Source organism: Pholis gunnellus (assembly GCF_910591455.1).
Source record: "Pholis gunnellus genome assembly, chromosome: 8".
Classification (NCBI taxonomy): Eukaryota; Metazoa; Chordata; class Actinopteri; order Perciformes; family Pholidae; genus Pholis; species Pholis gunnellus.
This window is the reverse complement of record NC_136534.1, coordinates 1970001-1997645: the sequence shown is the minus strand read 5'-3', so window position 1 is coordinate 1997645 and position 27645 is coordinate 1970001. Positions and strand designations below refer to the sequence as shown.

Genomic DNA, 27645 nt, shown 5'->3' with positions numbered 1-27645 from the left:
GCGGACACTGAGGAGGAACCAGCGGTCGGAGCTCAGCGGGACCACAGCGGTGGCTCAACCGAGGAGGGATCAACGTTACCTACGGCACAGCCACAACTACCGCTGACGGAATACAATGGTGACGGCTTCTAAAGTTTTACACACGTCCCTAGCTTTTATCACAGCTGGCTGGTTTAACTTTTCACCCACTGGCGTTTTCTAAATGTCGACGGGATCATAGCGACGCAGAGTTAGTTCTGCTTTTCTTTACCTCCAGCAACGGTACGTGTGCCCTGTAAAGCCATCTGCCTCAGGCTTAAATCTGGCGCACTGTCCCGCAGTGGCTCATAGAGAGCCTCTTTAATATTTCAAAGCCGAGTCACTGGAGGTTACCATGGGGGCAAAGCAGAGCAGCCCGGCCGCTAATCCAGCTGCCAACGGACGGACCAGAGCATACTCCGGCTCGGACCTGCCCTCTAGCTCGTCCAGCAACGGCAGTAATGTCAGCAGGACTACCGCCGGGGTTGTGAGGTACCATGCGTACAGTGCGTCCGGATCCTCCGGAGCCTCGTCCAGCACAAGTCAGCACCACGGAGCCAGGGCCAGGTCTGTGGGGGGCTCGGGGACCAGACCCCAGTCCGGTATTAACATTCCGAACAGCAGCGGAGCCTACAGCTCCCAGGAGTCCGGCGGCAGCAGCCCGGAGGAGGCGGACAGGGGGCACGAAAGTCCCCGACTGTTGATCGGATCACTACCAGCTCACCTCTCGCCTCATCTGTTCGGAGGTAAGCGGGACACAGCTCAGCGGTTCACTGAACTGAAGCCACACTGACACATGGCTGGATGGAGCCAATGTTTCCAACATGTGGTTTAGATATTTCATATAGTTCAAATATGATAAATGTATGATTTCAAACCAGCAGAGTGAGCACCAAGTTAACAAACACAATTTGTTCTCACAGCTGAATGAAATGTTACTCAAATGAATGACTATTGAAATGATCAGAGGATCGATTAATCACGTGACAGCTAGCGAAGAGAACAACCAGCTCAACGGGCCACAACATGAACATCTGTGGGCACTAAATGTAAAGGTGACAGAGCAGGGTCCTAGCTAGGTGCTGAGCTCATGTCACCAGCTCACCATAGAGAGATTTCAACAGACACCAAAACTTAGACACTTTATAAAATGTTTAACTTATTTGTATTTGTGTGTTTGTACATTTTCTGTCTATTTTTATTTCCCAAAAGTCCGTTTTTAAATCCGTCGGGAATAATATTCTGGCCGTGAAAAACTGAAGACTTCATTCATTTATAGGCCTAAAAATAGTTTAAAAGGGAATCAGTCAATACATATCCACTGTTAGTTAGCTTTATGAAATGGTAAAATTCCCCCAGGTTACTGAAACTGTGAAACAAATTGATTTCCAATGTACATTAAAGTGTGACTCCCCTCACGAGCATCACTAGACAGAGTACGTTCCCATTGGGCCACAGGAGCCTATCATTCCATGGAAATATCTAACACAGAGCGCACTGTCGCACAGAAAGGCAGGCATCAAGGTAACAGTCTTTATTACAACACTATGTATTGATTAGGTTGATTGGACAAAACATTCAACATGAAGACATCACTTTGGCAAACAAAAGGTTTCCATGCACCAGGGTTTAAAAAGGTCACTTTGGCTTCATCAAATAAGAGCTTATTGGACCACATGTGTTCTTCAAAGCAACATGATGACCAATTGGTAGCGACTCTTTATTCAAGAGCTGGGCGATAATTCAACATGATTATTCATAGTCTGTTAAGGGAATCAGATATCGTGATACACAATTACGTGGATTATAACAAGCATGTACTCAATCACATTTCTCAGAAAATCAGACAATTTTGGACTAAAGTTCTTATTATTTCATCCAGAATATTTATTTATTGAACTATCAGAAAACCAGCTGTATATAGTGATAAATATTGCTATGGAGAAATGAAATGACCTATAAATATATATATAGATATCTATATCAGGTCTACACTTCAGTTTTAGAACAGGCTATTTGAAATCCATCAGTGCAGCAGAGCCAAAGGTAAACCATAGTTTCAGTATTTGGAGAATCATTGACATTCCTCTTTCACCAGCTGCATCATTTCAATCAGCAGCCATTGAAAGCAGCAGTGAGGATTTAGGTGTAGTTAGAAAAACCAAACAAGAAATGCACTGCCGTCTGTCCCGTTTATTTCTATGACGGTCTTCAGCGTTGCGATTGTGAGCGCTCTAATGCCTCGGTGTCGGCCTGGTCTATACTCAAAGTACTGTGGTACGCACTAGGAAGCAACGCTGTGCTCACAACTACTCCACAGCTTGATGGAGACGCTGGTTTAATGGCATTCATGTGTAAGGAGGATGAGTCACACATTGTGAAGGTAAACAGCGTGAGGCTCCTTGTGAACTTCTTCTTGTTGTTGAGTTCATTGATCATCACTCACTACCGTTTGTTCCACTGTGTATGGAAGCCTCAAGACAGGCTGCCTGTCTCATAGTCTCTTGTTGATCTCAAGTGGAAAAGCAAAAACTCCAAACAAGAGTGTTTGAGATGAATTTAGCATTGCCTGGAAAGTGGATGAGAGCCGGTGGTTACAGCTGGGCTACTTTACAGTTTCCAGCAGAATAAAGAATGTAATGAAAGTCATATTGAACATTTGTCAGATCCTTAGTAAATCAAATGGTGTTCATGACACAAATCTATCCAGCTTTTACTAAGTCATCAATAATTGTTGCTTAAATGATGTCCTGTCTAATATGGGAATAAAATGCCTGATATCTGAGATATTTCTGATGGCATTTTCAGCTTTCATATTTATTCAAATAGTTTTACATTCAAATTTCATCTAAAATCAAACTCTGACTTGACTAACCCTGAGATGGGGAACTTTGAGTTGTCGGTTCCAGAACAGCTGATCAGAGTTTGTTCACTCTGAGTTAAGCCATCATCAATGGAGCTCTGATACCACGATTCACCATGGCAACAGGTAAATAACAGGCAGAGCCACCATTGTAGTCTAGTGGATGTAGAGATATTAATGCATGTATATATGGACTGTGCACATTTATCTTTAAACAAGAGCCGTAGGGGAAAAGTGTCAATGGGTGAAAACAAAAGTTTCATTCAGTATTTACATTTATAATATATTTGTTCAGCTTTTATCTGACGGGGACAAAACACGAAAGTCAGATAACGAACAAATATAATTAAAGCAGAAATAGATCGGGAGACATGATCCAGTGATAATGTTTGATGATTTAAAGGTTCAAATCCGGTGCATTTTTAATGTCAGACATCATTTTTGGGTCTTGACTCCACAGCCTTCAGTGACTTTATTTCATCAACAAATGAAGTTCAACACTGTCACTGAAATGCTGTTAAAACAAGACCTTTTTAGAAAACTACATTCTACAGCTGCACACTCGCTATTCTAATGATTTTGTTCCATCAGTGACAGCAGACATCAGCTGTGTGCACAGAGTCATGATGGGATCTAGAGTTTAAGTTACCTCTCCTTCTGGGCCTAAAAACCCAGTGTTCCTCATCTCAGGGAGAGTATCTCTAAACCCACTTTCTGAAACAGGGCCCTGTTTGTGGTGCCAGCCGCCGGCTCAGCCATCCTCCTGTTGAGAGCCGTGTGGAGGCAATCCCTTAATCAGAGATGTGTTCTGAATTAATCTTTTAACCTGTGATGGAAGGGGATGCCGGAATAGAAATGCAGCAGCGAAAAGTGAAACTGACTATTTTTGGAGAAATGCAACCCAACGTCACGCCAATCATGTAAGCGGTGATCCAGAGCTGTGCAACCCAGCCATGAGACAACAATAGAGATTCATTACATTACATTAGTCATTTAGCAGACGCTTTTATCCAAAGCGACTTACAATAAGTGTATTCAACATCGGTATTCAAGAGAACTACTAGTCACCAGAAGTCATAAGTGCATCTCCTTTGTTAAACAAGTATTTAAGAGCATAAACCAGAGCAAACGTACAGAAACAAACTAATACAATAAGTACAAAAAACTAATTGGAATAGAATAAGTGCAACGAACTAATATGAATACAATAAGTGCTAAGTGGAAGGCTCAGGGTAGCACTTCTTGAAGAGGTGGGTTTTCAGCCTGCGCCGAAAGATTCATCACCGTGCAGTAGTTTGGTGTTAACAAGTTCCACTCCCATACCGCTGCACAACCTTGTGCTAATCAACACCTGATGTGCTGTGAATGCAGCTTAAGACAGGCGTGTGGTTAACATTCTTTTGAAAATGCTAGGTCCCATACACACATTTAGCCCCTAACAGAGTGTGTGTGTGAGACAGACAGACAGACAGACAGACAGACAGACAGACAGACAGACAGACAGACAGACAGACTGTGTGTCGTGTAGCAGTTGTCCAGTTGATTTAAGGCATGTGTTCACTATCCTCTCTTAAATCTAGTGGCATCTATCCAGCTATGAGATTGAGATGCTTTTGGTTTTCATCTGACCAGGGTTTGAGGTCTCTGTCTCTAATAGTTATGTATCCACACAGTGACTATGGAGGTGAATAGCGTTCGCTCAGCTGTGATATAATCACAACATACGTGAGCTGTCGTGAGCTATTGCTTTTATAAAACAGGTCATCAAGTATGGCAATATGAAAGTTATAGATACATTCTAATTTCAAAGCTTTTCTTTATTAAAGTTCAAAATTAAATAGTACGCTATCACTAACATATTTATTTTTTCATCACAGGCTAGCGATATATTAAATGAATTATCTGGCTATTTATTCACATTACAGCTGATAGAACCATAGACTGGTTTGTTTACATGATGTAACTCAATGCTTGCTGTTAGCACACGGTGTCTCTCTCTGGTGTTGACTTATTCCTCATTCAGCTTCACCTAACCACTCATTTCATCTTCAATTAATGAAAGTAATGTCAGTGCAGACGAGGCAGTAATCCAAGTTGCCAAAAAAACTAATGAATAAAATTTGTACACTTTAAAGTAGAAAGCATTTATCTGGTGCACTTGTAGCTCTTGTAAACTGTGGTGGAACGCAACAAAGTACATTTAGTAATTGTACTTTACTTGAGTATTTTATATGGTATTAGAATATAAAGTAGTCTGCTTCACCTTAAACATTAAACACGTTAATACATCTGTAATAATCAACAATATGGCCTATATTATGGAATGGGCCATTTTGCATTATAGTTTTACTTTTGATGTTGTTTTAGTTAAGAGTATTTGTACACTGTGGTATTACTGTGGCTACTTCTTCCTCCACCGCTGGGCTTTAGTAAACGATCTAATCACAAACAACAGTTTAAATATGAGAGGTGATGACACAGCAAAAAAGTCTCACCTACAAAGCAGGCTCAAAGAGACAGGGTCTGTGTTTCAGGACGGGTCTGGCATTGGATGCTGACGTTGCTCCAGACCCCACAGGGGTCCGCCACAGTCTAGCTAATACATTATATATAGCAAAACTCAGTGTTCATTTAAATATACTCAGGAAATATTGTATAAGTTGATAATGTTGCACAGAAAAGACGGTAGCATTTGCAGAGAACATTGAACCGTTCTATCTGCCCACAGACCCACGTCTTGTGTGTCATACACCCTCTCCTCCATACTAGCTACCTCACACTGAAAATGATCCTATAAATGCATCAGTCTGTTGTTTGGGTCTGAACATGTTGGCACTACAGTTCAGTAAGGAAATGGCAGGGAGACAAGTGAAAAGACACAGACACTGCTAGCCCTATTGCAAAGCTTTGCCTTCCAGATAACAGCAGCAACCTTTTACATGCACAAAAGACATATCCCTGGGAATAAACACGATGCCCTCAGGCTGCCACAAAAGGGTCTGGATTGAACTCTGGATCTCTTCAAATCCTTGACTCCAATCTAGTCCTAGAATTGAAGAACCCTGGGAAGCTTCTAACATCTATGGAGCAGTCTTGTGTTCTTGTTGTTAAAACGGAACACAGGGAGATGATGTCATACTCCAAAGTCCGTAACCATTATGTGTGGGTTGATTGTAGAATATCCATCCCAGTTACACTGTAAACTGTTCTTTGGCTGTAGCTTCCTATTATAGTTGAATAACAGATCAGCAGTCTGGTTTTAGCAAATGGCTACAGATCTAAATGTGACAAACTTTTGATGTCATGGATGTGCTCACAGTGGGCTGCGCTCTGACTGAGAAACGGTAAGATAAGGACTTTTTACGAGTGCAATTAAAGATTTTCCATCTGCAGTTCATCTATTCACTTCCTGTGTCCCCTTCAAAAAGTAATTACAGCTGGGTCAAAGGTTTGATACAGAGCTATAGATTCTCTGAAACGTATTCTGTACATGTCTCTGTATAACAAAAGCAACAAAAGCACCAGCTGTAATCTTCTATTTGCAACAAACCGTTATCTATCCCCACAGTACCTCCTGTATATTAGTATGACTGCCAAGAGCCCAATGTGACAGTCACACCTCTGCAGTGTTGCTATCCTGCTCTCATCATTCCATTTTTCTGGAAGTGTAGCGGCCGACAGCACTACATATTTGTCCACTTTCCAATCATAACATGCCATCATCTATCTGTTTTTTTACTGAGCATATTCATGATCCCATGGGGATATACACCCTTTTGAATTTTGAGACCGAATGCTTTTCTTTTATAACCATCCTGAAAGCAATAGAATAAACACACAGTCAGTATTGTGTAATAATCACGACGTTACTGAGACCTTCATAAGATTCCACAGTAGGTATCGTCTGGTAACTGAAGGCAAACCTTTTTATTGGAATTTAATGACTCCTCGCTCATGAACACTAGCCAGGGGTGGGCCTGCTGGCCTAAACAGAATCACAAAATTATAGCTATTTTACAATTGAATAATTTTTCACAAATACACTACATGTATTCAAATTGTTTTCCCCATTAGCTTATTTTCTCATTGCACAGCTCCTGCCTACCTCTGTTGCTCTGTTTCAAGCCTGCAGCGCTGTTTCCAGCACAGCTTGTTTTAAGGAGAGCTGTTATCCAATCAGATTCAGCCCCTATGTCTCTATGTAAGGAGAGAGGCCCGATGCCCGCTAGAGAGCCTGTGCAGTTTAAGTAAATGGGGACGATATTGTGGATTGTCATAGTCTTCAACCAATCAGATCTTTAGTTTGACATGTTGGGCGTATTCTTTGACGTGCCAGTGGCACAGAGGTAGCCTGCTAAGTACGTCAGCATTAACGTGCGGTGTGATTGGTCAGTGGGCCAGCATGACTTTTGTCAAACAGAAAGCTAGCTAGCAGATGTTAGTAAGAGTTCAGGTTGAAACATATGTAAGAGAAGTTATGACATTTTTAGCGTTTTGCTTGGTGTAGATTCTTTTTTTTTTACCTAGCTGTGTTTCTTAACACTCAATGGCTGAAGGAGAAATGGATTTGAGAGTTCCTGATTTTGTTAACAAAGAAAGGAGGATGGACTTTGTCTTTAAGTGAACAGCAGCTTTGGTAAGTGAACTACCTTTGTTTTTTTACCATTGCAGCGTTACTACTTTGTTCATTTGTCTATCGTGTTGTTTTTATGAATAATATGAATGGCTCGTGCTCTAGCACTGCAGTGTTGCTGGATTGATTTGTTGCTTTGTTGTCATATAAATATATGTGACTGGTTCTTGTGAGTTTGTTCTTGTCAGTGTTAATTACATTGATTTGGACTATATGTATTGTCCATTCATTACGAAGCATCCCGTCATGCGCAGGGTTATTGTCCTTTCGGGCCGTTGTTTTCTTTTTACAAAGCAAGCATGATGGTCTGGAAAAATGGGGATTGTGTGGCGATTGCTTTAGCCCTGTCTGAATCAGTATAGGGAAAAGCTCAACGCTGTGGGGAGAGTTGGTAGATTGTGTGTTGCTGTTGTTTCCCCGCTAAGCTAGTTTGGCCTAGCCTCCCTGAACAAAGTGCGGGGCCTCAGCTGTTTTTTGTTATTGTTCTGGGTTCAAAGGTTCACACAGCCCGTTGTGTGAGGGTTCACGGTTTTCGGTGTTTAGCAGAGACTCAGGCGCAGACAACGGCAACAAGGTGAGGTAGAATGCAAGGTACTTTACTGGACACCAAGCAGTCAAGTACAGAAACCAAAAACAACTCCAACAGGGAGCGGAAAAAATCCAAACTGAAATAAAAAGACAAAGTCCCAAAAAGGCAAAAGTCCCAAACCATAGGACTGAGAGGGTCAACACGAGGGATGAACACTGGAGACAAGATGAGCCCACGGGGAGGGACAAGGCCGAAACACGAAGCACCCCGGGGGGAAGACAAAGAACAAATGACAATCCGACAACCAGAACAGGGAAAGCAGAGGAGTATTACTGTGTGTGGGGTGATGAGAAGATTGCAGGCAGGTGAGTTGAAATGAGTGGGGTTGGCAGAGGGAAAAGCCAGGGGCAGGTGATTGGGCACAGGTGAAGAGCATGAGCACGATCAGGAGACACACGCACACACACACACCAGGCAAAGCCCAACCGTGACACATTGTCTGTTACGTGAGCGCAGTCCACCGAAAACATATTTCTGACAATTGAAGCTTCTGCATTTTCCAAATGCACTAGTATTATTCAAACGTATTGTTCGGTTCGTAAGCCTCGTACCGAACTGTTTAATACGAATATGTGTATTGTTACACCCCTAGAAACAAATAATAACCGTAGCTGTGGCGTCATAATGAGCTTATTAGGAGCTGGCTCAAGTGTAGTAGGACAGCACTGAAGGCCCAGGTATAAAATGCACGGCCCGCCACTGACACTAGCTAATGAGTGGCAGGGGCTTGCTGTAGTTACCTATTAACCCTGTACCAGCTAGCATAGCAGACATAGCCTTGAGTGAAAAAAGCGCAGCTCCCCCCTCAGCTCTACGATACCTCATATCAGTAGAGACCGGACCAAACTATGTGTATAAATGTTATTTTGGAGTTCCTTTTTGTTGGTTTATTGCCGTTAAATCATAGCCAAATCAGTTTATGTTGTGTTCATACAGCTATGGTAAACAGCCGACGTGTGGCTTGCTAGACACAGTGAATACAGTTCGATGAAATCCACGGAGCTCCACGGAGCTCCTCCGGACTATGTTATGAACCAGACATGACGGTGTTTAGTTCCCCGTGATATCTGGGACTTCCACAACACATACTAAGCAGAAATAGAGGTTATTTTTTCCACAGTTGACGGCGGACAGTTGAACGGCTATCAGGGCGATAAGCCGCGCTCCCTCACCGGCGCGTCCAGTGCGATTCACCGATTCACGCGAATGAACACAAATAGTCCCCCGGCGAGACCGGCGGCGCGAATCGTGTTTGGTGTGAACGCAGCATTACACTGGCAGCCTCGTGGCCTCATTGTTTGTACCATATGGTTTACACACGTAGTTTGGTCCGGTCTCTACTGATATGAGGTATCGTAGAGCTGAGGGGGGAGCTGCGCTCATGTGATTGGTTGAAAATGAGGCTGACATCTGATTGGCTACAGATAGGTCTATGTTGAAAAAAACGCATTTGTGAATCCAGCGACGGCAGGACAGTCTCATAAATCCACAAATGAATGTGAAGCGATTTGCAAATAAATGCAGTGCGATCCACAAATAAATACATACAAATCCACAAACAAATACATACAAATCCACAAACAAATACATACAAATGCAGAAATATATTTGTGATTTTTTTTTTACATTTATATAAATCGTAATTTATTTATTTGTGCATTGGAATGTATTTGTGAATTGTTCTGCGTGCATTTGTAAATCGAATATATTTGTAAATCCTTCTGTGTGCATTTGTAAATCGAATATATTTGTGAATTGTTCTGTGCACATTTGTGAATCTTTCTGTTTGCATTTGTGAGTCTGTGTGCATTTGCAATTATTGAGACTGATCTGACCCCATAGTTTTCTAGTCAAAGCTATTCCAAAGGGTTGAGTCGTGTTGCGTATCACATTCTTGTGTGTAAAGAGGAAATCTTTTTGTCCAGAATTTTAAAGTAATCAGAAGCTTCCCAATCCAAAAATGTTGTGTACTGGTATCTTTAGTTGTCATAATGCAAAGAAGGTTTAGAATTACATATTGTAAACCACATGAAGGGGATCTATAGTATCTTTCTAAGTGAATCCTTAAAGGGAAAACTTGCCAGTTTTTTTTGTGCCTGATTTCTGATGGTAGATGTAGTCCTCTGAAGAAATAGATTCTGTAGTGCATGCTGTATTGAATGAAAAAGCGGATCTCTCCTGCTGTGCCTACATGTACCAGGATGCATTGCGCGTGAGCGGCGACATTACACAAGCTCTCTTGGCTTTTTCTGATGAATAAACAAAATGATCAATACAAAATAACTATATGAACGAATATGACCAATATTCTTACACCAAAGCAGCAAATACAACGTACTCCTTCTGAATTAAAGTTTCACTATAACAGAAACACGACAAAAACTAAATATCAAAAACAAACTAAGCAAAAAACAGTAGCTGCATTTCCTGCAGCTCTGGTGTTAAAATAAAATAAAAAGCTGGTTGATGTAGAACATCTGCGCAGCGAGGACGGGTTTGTTGCAACTGTTTTCTACAAAGATCTGAAACCAGATTGGAGATGCTTGAGTTTGGTGAGCAGACAGAGCTGTCTGACGGTTCTTTACTGATGCTATAATTATTCATTTACAAGGACGCAGTGATCAGAAGCCTGCAAACTCTCTCATACTGAGAGCATCTCACTGGAGAAAGGTCCACAGGTCAGAGAGAGGTTTTCAGGAGACCATGGACTACGGAGCTGAGCCTCGGTGGTGTTCGTGGCTGAGTCAGTCCAGGTTAGCTAAAGTCTATCTTGATGAGATAAGCCGGTGGCGACCTAACCCGCTCTCCTAATCTTTGTCTGAATACAGCAGCAGGTGTGTGCTGATGTCTCGCTGCATGGCCTCACCTGAAGACAGGTTTTGAAACCTCCTTTGTTAGTCGGAGCATACATTCACAGCTCTGCCCACCTGGCCAGTCGCTGAGTAAAGTGGGCTGGATTGTCTGAGTAGCCACGGCTGGTTTGTACGATGTGTTGTCTAAGCATCCCGGAAATAAAAAAGTATTTTTAGCTTTTTTTTAGTGTGGTAACACTTAAAGGTGCGGTGAGAAGCCCACCCTCATATGAGGTTTCCAAAACTGTTGGACCAGCTTCCTCTATTTTGGACTCTGGCTCTCCTGGCCGGTGCTGTTCAGGCTGTTGCTCAGCATCACACGATGTTGAACTCAACATGAAAGAGTACTTTATCTCTGCAAAAAAAAAAAACATCCACTGATGCTGGTGTGACCGAGTTGTTATTGATGGATGTTAGCAGCTGCTAACACCTTAGTGTTCAAAGAAATAGGACCGAGTGCATCCGGTTTAAATCCTGCAGGTGTACCAAGAAGGAGCAGGTGCTTACTGCAGTTTGCATGCACAAACCTCTAACATTTAGCGACCACGTTCACTACTAGGGTTTTGGTAGCGTAGCTATTTTCAGTATAATGTCAAGTTTACGGTAGCAAGGTATTTTTTAACCTAAATGATTCAGGTTCATTCTGCACCTCCTTGTCATGCGAGTCAGTTGTCGGTCCCGGACTCTCTGCCCTTTAGAGAGCTGCAGGAATGAGTCCTAAAACCCAGACATGAGTCAGCATCTTTGAACTTCTGGTTCGCTCGTCTTGAAGTCGATGTCTTTTGAATGTGTTTTTGGTTAGATGTCTGAAATAAGGTGTGTGGTTAAAAGAAGCTGAAGAGATTTTTTTATGTTTTGTTCTACAACAAAAAATACGTCAGTAACTACATACCTTGTGTAGTTTGAAGCTTTTATGTGTCTGTTTTAACAAACGTCTTCACTAGAGCACTAGTCCTCTTTTATCTTAGTGGTGACGTGAAGTCATGTGACCGTGGCGGAGTTCCTTTTTAGACTAACATGAAGTCATGTGACCGTGGTGACCAGTGTGATGCTATTTTCCTGTTGGCCTACAAAAACATGTCATCTCTACAGCTCTCTATTCTGACTACCCTATCCTACTGCAGACACTAAGGAGACCGATGTACTGCTTTGAGCCACGTCATGCACATTCATTTATATAGATGTTCAAAAGTTTAAGTCTAAACTGACTGGGAGAGAGAGGAAGAGCATGACAGAGAAAAGTGAAACTGAAAGTCAACCGTATTTGGTTGTGTAATGTAATTTCAAGTCTTCATTATTAGTATTATATTACAATGAATGTAAGCTAGTTTTAGAGTGTTAAAAACGGTGGGGTTAGATCATGATAAAATCAGCTGCTTTGAACTCTCATTGTTTTCCTGAACACAGCCCTCCTGCTGATGAGACCCACACACACACACACACACACACACACACACACACACACACACACACACACACACACACACACACACACACACACACACACACACACACACACACACACACACACACACAGGTAGTCTGGTACACTAACCAGGCTAGGTTTACACTCACACAGCCATGCCCCGGCCACATGTGCAGCATAAAGAGCCAGTCAGCAGCCACTTAAAGCCTTTGCTTTGTTTGCCAGCCGTCAGTGTTTTTTTTTTCAAACCCCCCTTTGCTCTTTTTCTTAAATGTTGTCCATCTGCTGAGTGTGAGATGGCAGATGATTAACAGCACACACCACCTGGTGGAACCTTCGTGGACACGCTGGCAACATCCATAGATGTTTTTAGGTGACTGTAGACTATTTCAAAGTTGTAAATGTGTCACACTTTATTTTCCTGTTTGTTACAGTCAGCGAGGAACATTTGATGGAAATAAAACGTGTTTTTAAAGTCATTTTTAGAACTGTGATGGTTTTATTAAGTACTCATATCAGTACTCTGTTTAAGCAAGTACCCAAATGTGAGTATGTGTACTTCTGCGCACGTAGTAGAGAGCAGAACTGCAGAAAGAGAAAGAGACTCTCAAAGACTACCCGACAACTATCCCATGCAATTCTCAACTTAACAATTTGCCTGCCTTTGTAAAAAGCCGTGGGCTGCAGCCAGGCTTGTGAACTGATCGATAAAATGACGATTCATAAATCCCATTTAATAGCATGGAGTCCAAGATGTGCTGATTCAGGCTGCGTTGAGCTGAGTTAAGGGCAGCAGATAATGAACAGGCTACTCTGAAGCTCTCCAAACAGCAGATACAGTCAGTAATGTGAAGAATGCTGGTTAACGGTGTGGTAAGATCTGAAGCTGTGGCTGTTGGAGGAGAAACTTTAACTCTGTGGGTCACATTGGTCTTTATCAGCACACAGAACACGATGCAGGAGAACATCCTTGATCTCAGGACCACTGTAGTCACTGTGAGTTTCCTTCAGTAAAAATAATTCTTTGTGCAGGTAAATAAATAAAACCAGGGAGAAAATGCATAGAAAAACGAGATGTCAGAGAACTGGGTAATGACCGGCCTTGTGCTATTTTGAATGGGACTCTTACTGAACCTGCATCATCAACAGCCCAGCCATTAGCCCGACCTTTGTGCTGTTCAATATTGTCAGTATTTGATTAATCTCGCTGGTGTTTTTTGGAGTTGGGCTGAACACCACAGTTAAGCAAACGCAGTTCTTCCTTTCACCAGATAGTGATTCCCAAGCCAGTCCCTCCAGCATGTCCTTGTACACCATCTTTCATGAGTTTTTTTTGTGAAGGAAGCATATTTCAGCAACCTGCCAGTGGTGGCTGACCTAATTTATTGTTTTTGCCAATGTGGATTTCAACTTCCTAATGAGTGGCGGGTGCTAATTTTAGACCGTGTTCTTGCTAAATATCAACATTCTAGCTCAACAAACAGCAGTGCTTAAGATACTTTCACACCTAACCTGTTTGGTTCAGTCAAAGCAGAACAAAACTGGTGTCAGAACATGTCCAATAATGCCTGTGATCAGTTATTTCTTTGTGAGGTCTTTGTGACACCAAAGAACATACATACAGTATATACACAGAAGCATTGAAGTGCATAATTCTGGTCACTCTGTATAACTTCATGTTTACTCTTGGTTCATTCAGAACTAACATGCTACAATGTATCATTGTTTTACCAGATGAACCAACCACAGAAGTGAAAGCACCCTAAGTTTAGGCCTCGCCTTTACCAGAGCTGCTAACACATCTCTTTCTCTTCGGCCTCATCAGCATTTGAGGCGTCAAACTTAATGCAAATAATTATCCTCCTCAAGGACAGACACCCAGCTGTCTAGTGTTCAAAGCTCGTCTCATGCATGGTTATCCAGAGTGAAATTATCATTGTTAAGTGTTCTCTCAGTCTTTCTGGAGTTGGAATGTACTGTTCTACCTTTTTCAACCTTCTTTGCATCCAAATGAAGAAGTATCTGAAACAAAACCATCAAAACTGGTTTTCTGAGCTGCTCTTATGTCACACCTATGGGATACTTCCTCTTTTGTTCTTCCTCTCTTTACTGAAACCAAAAGCCATATTAAACGATGCACTGATCTTTTTGTCCCCATGCAATTGCTATCAGAGCAGGAAGTAAAGAGGAGGCTTTTTTGTATGTTTGCTGGCTTTTTGATTTTGTTTGCATGAAGAGAAAGAAAAAATAATAATGTTCTATTGCCTCATCCTCCATTTCCACCTTTCTTCAGTGTTGTTTAGGAAATTTGCAACTTAATACTTTCCGTATCTGTGCCGCATCAGGCAACAGATGTTTTAGATCACGCTGTGTTGTTGTCTTGATTCAGTTTGTTTTCATCAAGTCTGTGGATAGCAATCCCACCACAGCAGCATGCTTTAAAAATAAGAACTATTACCTGATTATTCCATCTTATGTTTGTAATTTTAGGAGAAATATACTTTAAGAGGGCAAAGGTTTAATGCTAGCAAGAGCAGGTATGACCTCAGACAGACATGCATGAGGACAAAAAAAAGCCAATTTCACTTCCTGGAGAGAACATCCAGTTTACTGGATGAGTCATCACGCCCTCACACAATGACTTGTAGAGTCGTGCAGACCCGGAATTCATCCTCGTCTCTCTTTCAGGTAAATACACCTAGACGACACACTCCTAACTGTCAGCAGATGGCGGGCAGATCATGAGCGACGGTGTCCTGTGTGTGCATGTTGTGATTCACTTAAATAGGTCAGACGAGCGGTGGATCGCCTGCTTCTGGCCGCACTAATCTATTTATCCCATCAGTGTCACAGCGTGTGGATAGACTGTAGGAAGCTCCACATACTGTATACGTACAGCACACAGCAGTCACCTGTCACTGATATGTGACGGTCTGCACAGCTGTATGCTGGTGGATGAAGGTGATATCTGACAAAGGGCACACTGATGTCAGTGGAAACTACGTGTTTGCTGTTGTGTGTGAGATTATCACAACATGATTTTGATGGAAATTGAAAAGAATGTATTTACAACAAGCGCTGTAACTGGAAACATTTAGGGAGGATAATGTTTGGATCATCTGTTAAGTTATCAGTGACCTTTTATAGAAATACATCTACTTCTCACTAATTGGTGCTTAGCTGTGCTGCTGCTATTCCTGTTCATGCTCTCTGGTAATACATATGAAGCACATCTTTAATGTGAAATAAAAAGGGGTATCTGGCTGTTAGGTGCATTTTACAAATATAGGTCAACAAATCAAGGGGATTGCCAACCTGGTGAAAACTGTTACTAAATTAGAATCCCTAAAGCTCCACTGTGATATTTTTACTTTAACAGTGTATCAAATTGTTAATGTAATGTGGAATAATACTTGAAGAGTGAACCATAGAGAATGATCACAGTGATAAACACCTGAGCTCTACGGAGAGATTAAGCATCTCTCAGCTTCCCGTGTTGGTTTTCCAGCAGCAAACCTCCCTCTCATCAGCCTTGTTTCAGCAGCAGTCGGCCTCTGTACTCATGTCTGTCGGCCTTGATGCAAAGTCGCCTACTGACCAAATGGTAGTTGTCAAAAACTGTTCAGAAGACACTGCAGTACGAGGGCAAGCATTGCTTTTAAAATGTGTTGTAAAGAATAGGCAGATCTCTGCCTTACCAATGTAATATGGGACCGGCTGACAGATGAGTTGACACTACTTGAATACTGTGTGGTAACGTCAGCCTCTGAAGACATTCATGGGTAGTATAGAAATGTAGTATAGAAAATCTTAAGGACTATATTTTCCTGTTATCATGTATAATAGTGATCCCTTACTATAACATTAGCTGCTGTTAACAGTTGTGTCTGGGAGGGCAAGGCTTTCCTGGGTTACATCCTCAGATAGTGATGTGTTGTGTTTCCCATTTGTTTGCAATAAATACACATACATACTAAGTAAATACAACTGGGCAGTTTGCATCAATAGCTTCTGAGGCTAGATAGAACTGGACAAACTGACAAGTGGTCACTGAAAAAGCAGTCCTAAAACACCAGGATACATGGTGCTGCAGAGAAAAGCAGACCACCTGAGAACTTAATGATTAGGACGATTCCCTCAGCGTATCATTCTTCTGACTGTGTGTGTGTGTGTGTGTGTGTGTGTGTGTGTGTGTGTGTGTGTGTGTGTGTGTGTGTGTGTGTGTGTGTGTGTGTGTGTGTGTGTGTGTGTGTGTGTGTGTGTGTCCTTTCTTTCTTCCAGGCTTCAAGTGCCCTGTGTGCTCCAAGTTTGTATCCTCGGATGAGATGGATCTTCACCTGGTCTTGTGTTTAACCAAACCCAGAGTAACGTATAATGGTAGGACTCTGTTCCTGTTGAACTTCACTAATATCATATATAAGTTACGAAAGCCAAACTGTGCAGCTGCAGAACAATCAGTGAGAAAATAGAAACTAAAACTATGATGATTAAAAAAAAACTATCTTTAATCTAAGATAATAGAAGCAAGAAATAACATTTATTTTTACAATTACCTCTTGAAATGATGAAGGACCTTGCAAATGGAAAGATAGTACAACATGGAAACCATACTTTAGTGTTTTATTTTTACCTCTTTACTTAAAGTTATTTTCTTTCTTTTTTACGTAATGAACAAAGACTTAGAAGAAATATACAGTATGTTAAATAAAACTAACTTCAATATAAGATCATATATGATAAATAAAAAGTAATAGAAATATAAGAAAATGTCACAAAAAGAATAAATAAATTATGACACCTTCGGCCTTCCAACAGGCTTATAATTATCCTATGTTCAAAAAACATCCTCATGAAATATGCAACCACAGCTCTCTGCTTATGTAACGTGATCCTCTGTTTGCAGTCTGCTTCCCTGGGAAATCTTTCTGTAACTTTTTTGTATTATTACTGCTATTTATTTGTATATTTTATCTAGAATGATACAAAAAATATTTTGTATCATTCAGCCTTACTGATTTCTCTCTTAATCAGTAAGGCTGACTAAGAAAAGTTATTATCCTTAGTGATGTTGGGGATAATAATGATAATAATAACAACATTAGTTATGTAGTTATCAAACTTACCATTTTTTTCCACATTTCTTGAGTCTATTTGTGTCTCTCTCCTCCTCGGACATTGCAGCACATTCCTCTGGTCACAGCTATTCTCATTCAGCAGCAATAAGAATAGCTGCTGAATATGACACACTTACACACACACACTTAATGCACGCACACAAATACTTAATAAATAATAATTTCAAAAAGTTCTGGTGTTGTTCTGACAGCCGTCAGAGAACTGAGCCAATCAGAGCTTGATAGGTTACAAATGGGGACGTCGCATTCCTGCAGCAGAGCGACACAAATGGCAAGTGTAGTTTTACAGTTTGTTGTAAGTTGACTTACAGAAAAAAGCAACTGATTGATGGGACAAACATTACATTACAGTCATTTAGCAGACGCTTTTGTCCAAAGCGACTTACAATAAGTGTATTCAACATCGGTATTCAAGAGAACTACTAGTCACCAGAAGTCATAAGTGCATATCCTTTGTTAAACAAGCATCTAAGAGCATAAACCAGAGCAAACGTACAGTGCAGAAACAAAGGAATACAATAAGTGCAACGAACTAACACGAATACAATAAGTACAACAAACTAACACAAATACAATAAGTGCAATGAACTAATATGAATGCAATAAGTGCAACAAACTAATATGAATACAATAAGTGCTGAGTGGAAGGCTCAGGGTAGCACTTCTTGAAGAGGTGAGTTTTCAGCCTGCGCCGAAAGATGGGCAGCGACTCCGCTGTCCTGACATCAGTGGGGAGTTCATTCCACCATTGTGGGGCCAAGACAGAGAAAAGCCGTGACCGGGTCGATCGGCCGCAGGGACCTCTGAGTGACGGGGTAGCAGAGTGAAGTGGTCGGGCGGGGGTGTAGGGCTTGACCATGGCCTGGAGATAGGAAGGAGCTGTTCCTTTCACTGCCCTGTAGACTGGCACCACAGTCTTAAACTGGATGCAAGCTCTGACGGGGAGCCAGTGTAGAGAACAGAGAAGGGAAGTAATGTGGTAGAACTTGGGGCGATTGAACACCAGGCGAGCTGCAGCTATCTGGACAAGCTCCAGAGGTCTGATGGCTGACGCTCCGGCAAGTAGAGAGTTGCAGTAGTCCAGGCGGGAGATGACCAGAGCCTGGATTAGCACCTGCGCCGTCGACAGTTGGTCATCCAGGGCCACACCCAGATTCCTCGCAGTCCGAGTTGGCGTCATATATGCCAAATGACTGTAATGTAATGTAATATACGGTATATATACATATAATGCTCAACAAAAATGAAGGGAACACTTAATTCACATGGTGATCGAAAAATTCAAGTTGAAAATCTTTATTGATATATTAATTGTGTAAATTCGTCAAGAACAAAATTACGTCAGAACTGTCAATGAAAACCAAAATCATTAACCCATTGAGGGCTGGATTCAAAATCAGTCCGAAAACCTAAGTGAAAAATTGAAAGCACGGGTGATCCAACTTCATAATGTGGCTCAGTAGTGTGTTTGGCCCCCACAGGCCTGTATGCACCCCCAACAACGTCTGGGCGTGCTCCTGATGAGACGGTGTCTAGGGGGGATGTCATCCTAGACCTGGATCAGGGTATCAGTGAGCTCCTGGCACTGTGGTGCTACTAAACCTTTGTTGGGATCTGACCATGTGCTTTGAAACAAAGGGATATGGCCTGCCTATTTTGCAGAGAAATCTGCAACCTGATCTCAGTTTCAGATAAGAGCAAGCTCCAAGGAATGTTTAGATGCGAAAACAATAAAACATAAACACTGCGACCCCCAGCTAACTGCTTCAGACACATGTAGATAGCGTGATCTGTCTATAGAGTCTGGCGCCATTTTGTAGTCTCGCGAGGTGGTCACGTGCAACCTCCATTCTTCAATGTGTAGTTCCACATGACGTAGCTACGTTTAGATTACATCATACGTTGACTGAGCTGTTCTCTTGCCCCCCACACACACACATACATACACTCGCACACACCTCCTCTTACCACAGTTTGTTGATTTTAGATAGCGTGCTAATGGATGTATAGTTTTGTTGTTTTAGATATTAGTTGACTAGATCATTATTACTGGAATTTAATAAACTCTGTTATACTTTAAAGAGCAGCTGTCTGTGATTACTTTGTGCATGTATTGTGATAATATCTGGATATGTGGCCTGTGCTCAAACTCAAACCTTCACTTTCACTCTGAATGTGTAATAGTACTCAGACTATTGACATTGTGAGTGAATACTAATTATGAGACTTAGTTTATAGTTTAGTTATTGGTCCCTGTTCGCAGGGCGGTGCCCCGTTATAAATAATTGTTCATTTTACTGACATTAATAATTCTATTGATGTCAATAATTTAGTTTTTCATATATGCTGATAAATCAAACCCTGTTAATTTTCCCTCCCAACACCTTATGTTGGATAAAACGAAAATGATGACATTTTCAGAGTGTTAAGCCGACAAATAAATGTATACATACGATTTCTTAAAACAGTTTGAAAAGTATTGATTCCTGTAGCCACAAACATTTCACTGGCACTACTCCATCTCGGTCTCTTTAGCAGTATGCTCATGGCGTCATTAGAAGCTACTTGAAGTCTCTGTAAGCTTCTTTTTTGTAGTTTGACAGAGCACTTACTATATCATTATACATGAAGCAGAGATCTCTCCTATGCACCAAATCCTTACAGTTAACGTCAGTCCACATAGCTGCATCTCTAGGTAGATGAATATTACTGAAGGATTGGTCTGTACGAGCAGAATAGACTAAGACGTCCTGTTCAGTGAGACTTGACCAGTGAAGTTTTTCTGTGTTGACACTATTTCCATTTCTAGATAGTGCCGGTAGATGTTCGACATTTATCGACATAGCAAAAGGTATATGATCAGTTGTTGCTGCCCCATAAAGGATGCCCATACATCCCAATGAAGCATGTGCATCAGCTGTACTAATACAATGGTCCAGCCATCACTAATGTATGTATAGCTATCTGTAGGTAAAGGCACTTCGCTTGACAATATAAAATTATTGTTTTTACAGAACTGAGCCATGTGATTGGCAAATAACGAGCTTGTGTCTGCGATATCTGCATTCATATCCCCAATGACATATATACTAGAAGAAGTATTATCTTCAATGAAGGAATTGATGAAGGCAAGTCTATTTAGATATCCATCCTCATTGTGATTGCACTCATAAGGTGTATAGACATTTAGGATAATGAATTCCTTATCATCATGAGTAAACTGTATTGCAACACACCAGTCAACACCAAGCCTGACCACATTTATCAATGAGTCAAGCTTCTTATTCCAGAGAATAGCCACACCCCCTGGTATCCTTCCTCTGACTGTTCCCATGCCAAGGTCAGTTGTAGACTCCCCAGCACCATGAAAGTTATTATTGAGAGAGTTCAGTTTTTCCAAGTCTTGCTTTGGTAAGAATGTCTCTGACATTCTGAGAATGTCTCTGCTGGTTGACAAGTGTGCCTGTCAACCAGTAGGCACACTTATTCCCCGCACAGCAAGGGCAGGGTTAGACCCGATAACTCCCGCCCCGCGGGTCTCAAAATAGCCCTGGATAAATGCCCCTTCTGGCCAGAGCTCCGGAACGTACATTTCATCAACCTCATTGCCTTCAGCAGATACTTTAAATTAGCTGAATCTTCTGTGGACAGTGTCGATCTTTTGACAGTTGACCTCACGGCCAAGTAACAGATCGATATCCCAGAAGTTTAATTGACTTGGTGTTTCGCTATGATTATTACATTTTTTTTATGTGTTAGATTAGATGAGAGAGAGAGAGAGACCATAAATAAAGAAGTTGTATCTTTTGTATGAATCTGATGGGACTTTTATCTGTTTTAAGATTACAGATCACCTCATCCTGTGTTTTCTCATCAGAGATGTCCTATCTTTACTCCCTGTGACTGTATAGAAACATGACAGCAGTGGAACCTTTATCTTGACTGGAAACCATCAGTACATGTCATATCTGTGTTTGACAAAATGTATGCATTATGACCCAGTACTTTGTGCTCTGAACATAAATAAACCCATAGTTGATTGATGATTCCATATAGTTATGTCCAAATACCAGCAAAATGAATGACATTTTCGGCTGTAGTTAATGTTTAGCACTAATTTGCAAATGTTAGCGTGCCAACACGATAAACTAAGATGTGCAAGCATTTAGCTAAGTACTGTGACAGAGCCGCTAGCATGGCTGCTAGTCTCACATCAGCAGACCTTTCTCCACAGCGCTGCGTCAGTGCTGAAGAAAGGTCTGACTCCACACATTGTCCTTCTGCAATAGGGAAGAAAAGAAAAACTAGCTTGTTTATGATTGGTTTAGATAAATACAATCGTAGGGTGACACTAAGCCCAGGATGCAGCAATGGTGCCCTTACCATATGGATAGTGGAAGGTGAGGGCAATCCGTTTGAGACACAGCGACTTATACCCACGGTCTACATCCTTCTGCATGGCTGTAAACTCCTAGCCTTGTTTAAATATTTTTGTGTCCAACATGTCTTTTGAAGAGGGACCAATAGTGTGCACATCCTGACAAAAATAATCCGACAAAAGACACAAACGTAACTGTTGAGCACATAGGAGGTCTGCACACTGTTAAGCTCCTGATATGGTTTATTTCTCATAAAGATTTCTCAATCCCGGACTTGGCCATTGTTCATGAAGGAAGAGCAACACTAAAAGTGTGCAGACCTCCTTTGTGCCCTCCAGCGTGTCTCTTGACATGCTATATATACACACACGTCTCCTCATGAGACGGTCCTTTAAATAGGGGGCATGTGGTGTAAAGGTGCGGGTCAACAAACAACAGTCCATGTGAACTTGTTGAGTGGTGTGGATGTGCGTGTCCCCCCACATCATGGTCACTTAGCCCAGTGATCACAGCTGCTCCGTGGTGTTTGTGGCCGTTCTAATAAGATAATCACCCGCTCAGACCTTCCTGCTGACTGCCTGCACGCACACACGCACACACATTGTCTCACATGACCCTGAAGGACTGTAATCAGCATGTTTGTTTCTCTCAGTTTGCTTTTAGCCATGCAAAGACTGCCCTCCACTACAACACACACACACTCTTCAGCTTGTGCAATACATCAACGGTCTAGTCTTTTTTTGCATGCTATTGAGTAATGCTTTTTCTTGTCTAATTTGACATGTTTTTTATGTCAAGTATCAACATTGTGAAAAGACAGAACTGATTTTTTGATTATTTTTGCCACCAAAGACCTCTTACAATCTGTCACTGAGATCATTTGTTAATGATTGACACAGCCAATCAGAACGCTACTGCTGGAAACCTGCACAGCAGAAACAGCAAAGATCCAGGTGAAACCTCCCCACACCTCAGTCAATAAGACTTGTGGTTTGGCCCTGTAGTGCTGTTTATTTACACCTAAATATATCCAGCGCTGGTTCATTATCCAGACACACACAAACAGCAGCTGTCACGTGGACACAACATCACAGCCCCCTGTCTGCATGTGTTTCCAGAGAGACGCATTCTGCAGCATGACATTTTTTACGACCCCGTTTCAGATTTACAACCTGCTGTGAAACAGACTGATGACGCTGCCAGAGCCCAGTTGTTCATTCTCGTAAACACCATAGACAGGAAACTACAGCTCAGCGATCATCCCTCTGCAGTAAAAGCTCTTTGCTGATCCCCTGCCGGGGTCATTATCGAGGTCAAAGAGATATTTTAAACTGTTGTCTGCAGTCTAGCTATTGATCAGGGTTGCCAAAATGTTTTTTTTAAATATATCTTCCAGCTGAATACAGAGACACATGACAGTATTTAATGGTACTTGAAACTAGAAGGTTTGGCATCTCTTTAAAAAGGCACAATGAGTAGGATTTTCAGAATAAACAATTTATAGACTCATACAAAAATAATCCTGCTCAATCATCACATCTGACAGAAGTTTGTGGTGGTGTCTGGATCTGCAGAGACCCTGCCCTCTGACTCTGACCTATTTTTAGATTTTGCAATGTGTGGGACATTTCTTGGCATCCATGACATAAAAAGCGACCAGCTGTCAGATCGTACGCACGCGTCCAAGAGGAAGCTACAAAAATGGCGGACATGGTGCAGAAAAAACGCTAAAATAGTTTGGGGAAACACAAAGCTTGTTCCAAAACGAGGGTGAAGACACTCAGCGTATGGCCCACAGTAATGTCACATTTGGAGCATAGAACCACCTAAACCTCTGACTACCAGAAGTTGGTTGCACAATCAGTGTCGATGTACAAAGACACCAATGTGAATAGAAATACGTGACATACAGATGATATATTAAATTGCTTTGAGTGTCAGTCAGGAAGCAATTAGCCTAGCATAAAGACTGAAACAGATGGCGTAACTCAAAAACAGTCTTTATGCTAAGCTAACTCCTGGGCATCAAACACATATTACAAGATGGCACCCCATTCATTCCAGTGAAAGTTGCTCACTGGTCACGCTGAACAGGTTGATCACATGTGCGTTACAGCCGCTCTCTGGCCAAGCCAGCTGACCTCCTGCTGACTCACTGCACGCATGAACGACATAAACAATATTGACATGAAAAAATAACATAAGAGTAAAATTTGATTGGACTCAGCCAGCTGTTCCTTTTGCAATAATTGTAAATTAGAAAAAGTAATTTTGTGCCAGTGTCACTGCATGTGAACCCACAGACAAGCGTCCTATCTCACTGTATCGTGTGTGTGTGTAGCTACTGTGACGGCCCGGCCTCTAACAGCAGTCGTGGCCGATTACCTGATGCCGAGCACCTGGTCCTGGAGCATAAAAGCCCTGCTCCAGTGTTGCTCTGCCCTGGTCTTTCTCCAGCGTACATGGAGTGATCTCTGCCAGTGGCTGCCGGTTATATTTTGGTTTTCGTCTTTGGTTTCGCTGACAACACCCCACACGCATCCACGTTCACATTACTGATGTTACTGACTGACACACTTCAAAGATAATTACTTCTTTATTTAGTTAAAATAAATACTTTATCACCATCCCTTGTGTCTCGTCCGTATTTGTCATGGCCTAGGAGCTGGGTTACGACACTACTGAGAACAATAATGGCCAGCAACGAAAGAAAACTGTAATAACAAAGCAAGTATCTGCAGCATACATCAGTATAATTATTAATCTGTCTGTATGAATGAACCGGCACAGGTCATTAAAAGATGTTTCCCCCTCAGCCGAGCTGAGCTGCAGCCCATAATAACTAGCTTTCTGGGCCTATGTGGGTTAATCCACTGTTACATAAGGACAGTTCTAATGACTGTGTGTTTTGCTGCAGGTGATGGGATTAATGGTGCATACTCTGACTTTCACTTTAGACCCGGACCAATGCTATGCATAGCAGGAAAAGATGAGAACTGCTGAGTGTTAACTCGCACACACACAGAAGGGATACAGAGGTTCAGTTTTCCAGGTGGCCATTCAGCCCAGATCGAGTGCAGTAACACAGACAGGAAAATATTTCAAAGTGAGCCAACACATCAATGCTGCCTTCAGGGATATTTTGGTAATAACAGAATTACAACTTGGGTATGCATGAAAGATATGAAGGTAGTAGTGGAGACAATAACAGTACTCCTGTATTATTATGTATACTATGTGTAGTAATACTAAGGAAGTACTACAAGTCGTGGTGACATATCCAACACAAGCATGTTACTTTATCACTACTCCATCTTACTATCGCTTATGTCACAGGGCATGATGGAGGACTCAAACGCAGACCAGACCAGAAGTAGAGTGAAGCAGGAATTTAATGAATACTTAAATCAGAACATGAAAGTTGCAGGAACACAGGGGATCCACGAACGAGACAACAGACGAGGGGGGAAATCCAGCAGAACCGAGACAGGGCAGGCAGACGGGGAAACCGGGAACAGGACAAGCCGAACGGGCGGGTAGACATGACAATGATCTGGCGGTGAGTGAGCGTGTGACTGGGGTTTAAATAGTGGCTAGAACAGGTGAGGAGAGTTGTGCTGATGAGGAGGGAGTGCTTGATTAGTGATCAGGGGCAGGTGAAGGGAGTGGCTGACAGGTAGAGTGATGAGCTACACAAAGACACAGAACACAGAATGCAAAGTCTAATTGTGAATATTTTATGCTATATAATAGTAATCTTTTTATTTGTATTATATATTCACAGTACTGTATTATTACTGTATAAGGTGTCTATAATTAACGTAACCTCATATGACTGAATGATATCTTGTGTGTAATATATTTTGTTATTTTTCGTACATTTTCCTACAAATGTCCAGCAACACGAGCATCAGTGCGCCTGTGGAAGCCGCTGCAGGGTTTGAGCAACTAAACTTGGGTAGGTTTAGGAGAAGATGGTGGTTTGGGTTACAATCCGTACTGAAGTGGTGTTGCTGAAGTATGGAAGTTGACTTTTGGTTTCACTTGGGACATGACCAGTCTCCTTGGTTAAATTCCACCCGCCTCTCTGTGGGGATTTTCTCTTTATAATACACTACCGTTCAAAAGTTTGGGGTCACCCAGACAATTTCGTGTCAATTTTCAGTTTCTTCGCAATTTCTCCCATGGAATAGCTTCATTTCTAAGAACAAGAATAGACTGGCGAGTTTCACATGAAAGTTCTCTTTTTCTGGCCATGTTGAGAGTATAATCGAACCCACAAATGTGATGCTCCAGATACTCAACTAGCTCAAAGGAAGGCCAGAAACAGTGCTTTTCTTTGAGAAATAAGGACATTTCTAAATGACCCCAAACTTTTGAACGGTAGTGTACATCACCTGACTCTTCATAGTTATAGTTAGAACAGCCTGGTATGCTGCACATATATTATTCATAACACTATAAAGTTATGCATGTATATTGTATTTACTTTTTTTATATGCATTACAAACTTATCTCATTCTATACATGTATATTGTAACTATTATACACATCATGGCTGGTTGCACAGGTGGAATTCTGGGTTGCTTCTGCACCTATGAGTGTCAACAACAGATTGCCGTGAATATTGCTGTGTATATTCATAGTCACCAGAGGAACACATGAGCTTCCTCTAACACCAACAACAGGACCACATGTGAACTTTGCACACAAGATATCATAATCTAGTGGGACGATTGCAATGAATTCCTGCGTACAATAAACTGTTTTCATTTGAATTACCATCTAAAGAAAACTATTATATTTTAGAGGTTCCATATACGGGATTCAGAGCATTAATATAGCAGCAAACAACTATTTTCTTTCCTTTTTTGTGGTTTCTATATATATATTTTTTGTTTTTCACAAAGATACATAAAATGTTGGTTAAGAAATAAAACATTGTGATAAAAACATTACTGGTCTTGTACAAAAATAACTTTCCGTACCAAAGATGACAATAATAGTTAATACAGTAGAACAGTGACTGTTCAACGGTATACCTCTCCAGAAAAAATTTATAAATAGAAGCACAAAAAAAACTTAACTCAAAGTTAAACTAAGACAAATGAAGATCACATGTTTATGTGTATTTTATTTAAGAAGGGAAGATGCTCATTAATTATCATTATATGCCAGATTTAGCTGCGCAGGCTAATTTTCATCTGCCGTCCTGGCTGGTTGATGGTTTTACAACTTAAACATACAAAAACATGTATCATATATATCGTGCTTTGCTGCAGATTCTTTGCGTGTAACCTACTTTCATATTACAGAGGACGTCCTGACCAAGGATGCAGGAGAATGTGCAATATGCCTGGAGGAGCTGGTGCAGGGAGACACCATCGCTCGCTTGCCCTGCCTCTGCATCTACCATAAAGGGTAAGAAGGTTTCTTTCTCTTGCTATCTAGTGGTGAAGGGTGGTCACCACTAGATGTCACCAGATCCAACATGTTGGAATTTTGACGAGAACTACTGTACAATTATCTGTCTTTGTGTTTCACTCTTCTTCCTTACGCAGCTGCATCGATGAGTGGTTTGAAGTGAACAGATCGTGTCCAGAGCATCCATCAGATTAAAGCTGCTTTGCACTGGTAAATTGTCCCCAACATCCCACACAATGGATTTGTCCTGATTTAACCTGTTTTTAATATTCTCTCTTGGTTGTTTGGTGCCAGGTATTCCACAATGTGAGGGATCTACAAAAGGG

The 27645-nt window shown here is 41.5% G+C and overlaps 1 protein-coding gene across 1 annotated transcript; it reads left to right on the top strand.

Annotated features, from left to right (window-relative positions):
* Positions 1-27645, top strand: znrf2b (zinc and ring finger 2b). The gene is made up of 5 exons (XM_079164725.1): positions 1-764; positions 16663-16758; positions 27211-27316; positions 27457-27529; positions 27614-27645. Exons 1-4 carry the CDS (start codon positions 374-376, stop codon positions 27512-27514), a joined length of 651 nt encoding a protein of 216 aa, XP_079020851.1. The 5' UTR covers positions 1-373; the 3' UTR covers positions 27515-27529; positions 27614-27645.

What these genes read in the sequence shown, in the direction of transcription:
- znrf2b (XM_079164725.1), top strand. Translation starts at nt 374, where the DNA reads ATGGGGGCAAAGCAGAGCAGCCCGGCCGCTAATCCAGCTGCCAACGGA. An exon ending in ACCCAGAGTAACGTATAATG is followed by an intron (nt 16,759 to 27,210) that starts GTAGGACTCTGT and finishes TTCATATTACAG; the next exon opens with AGGACGTCCTGACCAAGGAT. An exon ending in CTCTGCATCTACCATAAAGG is followed by an intron (nt 27,317 to 27,456) that starts GTAAGAAGGTTT and finishes TTCCTTACGCAG; the next exon opens with CTGCATCGATGAGTGGTTTG.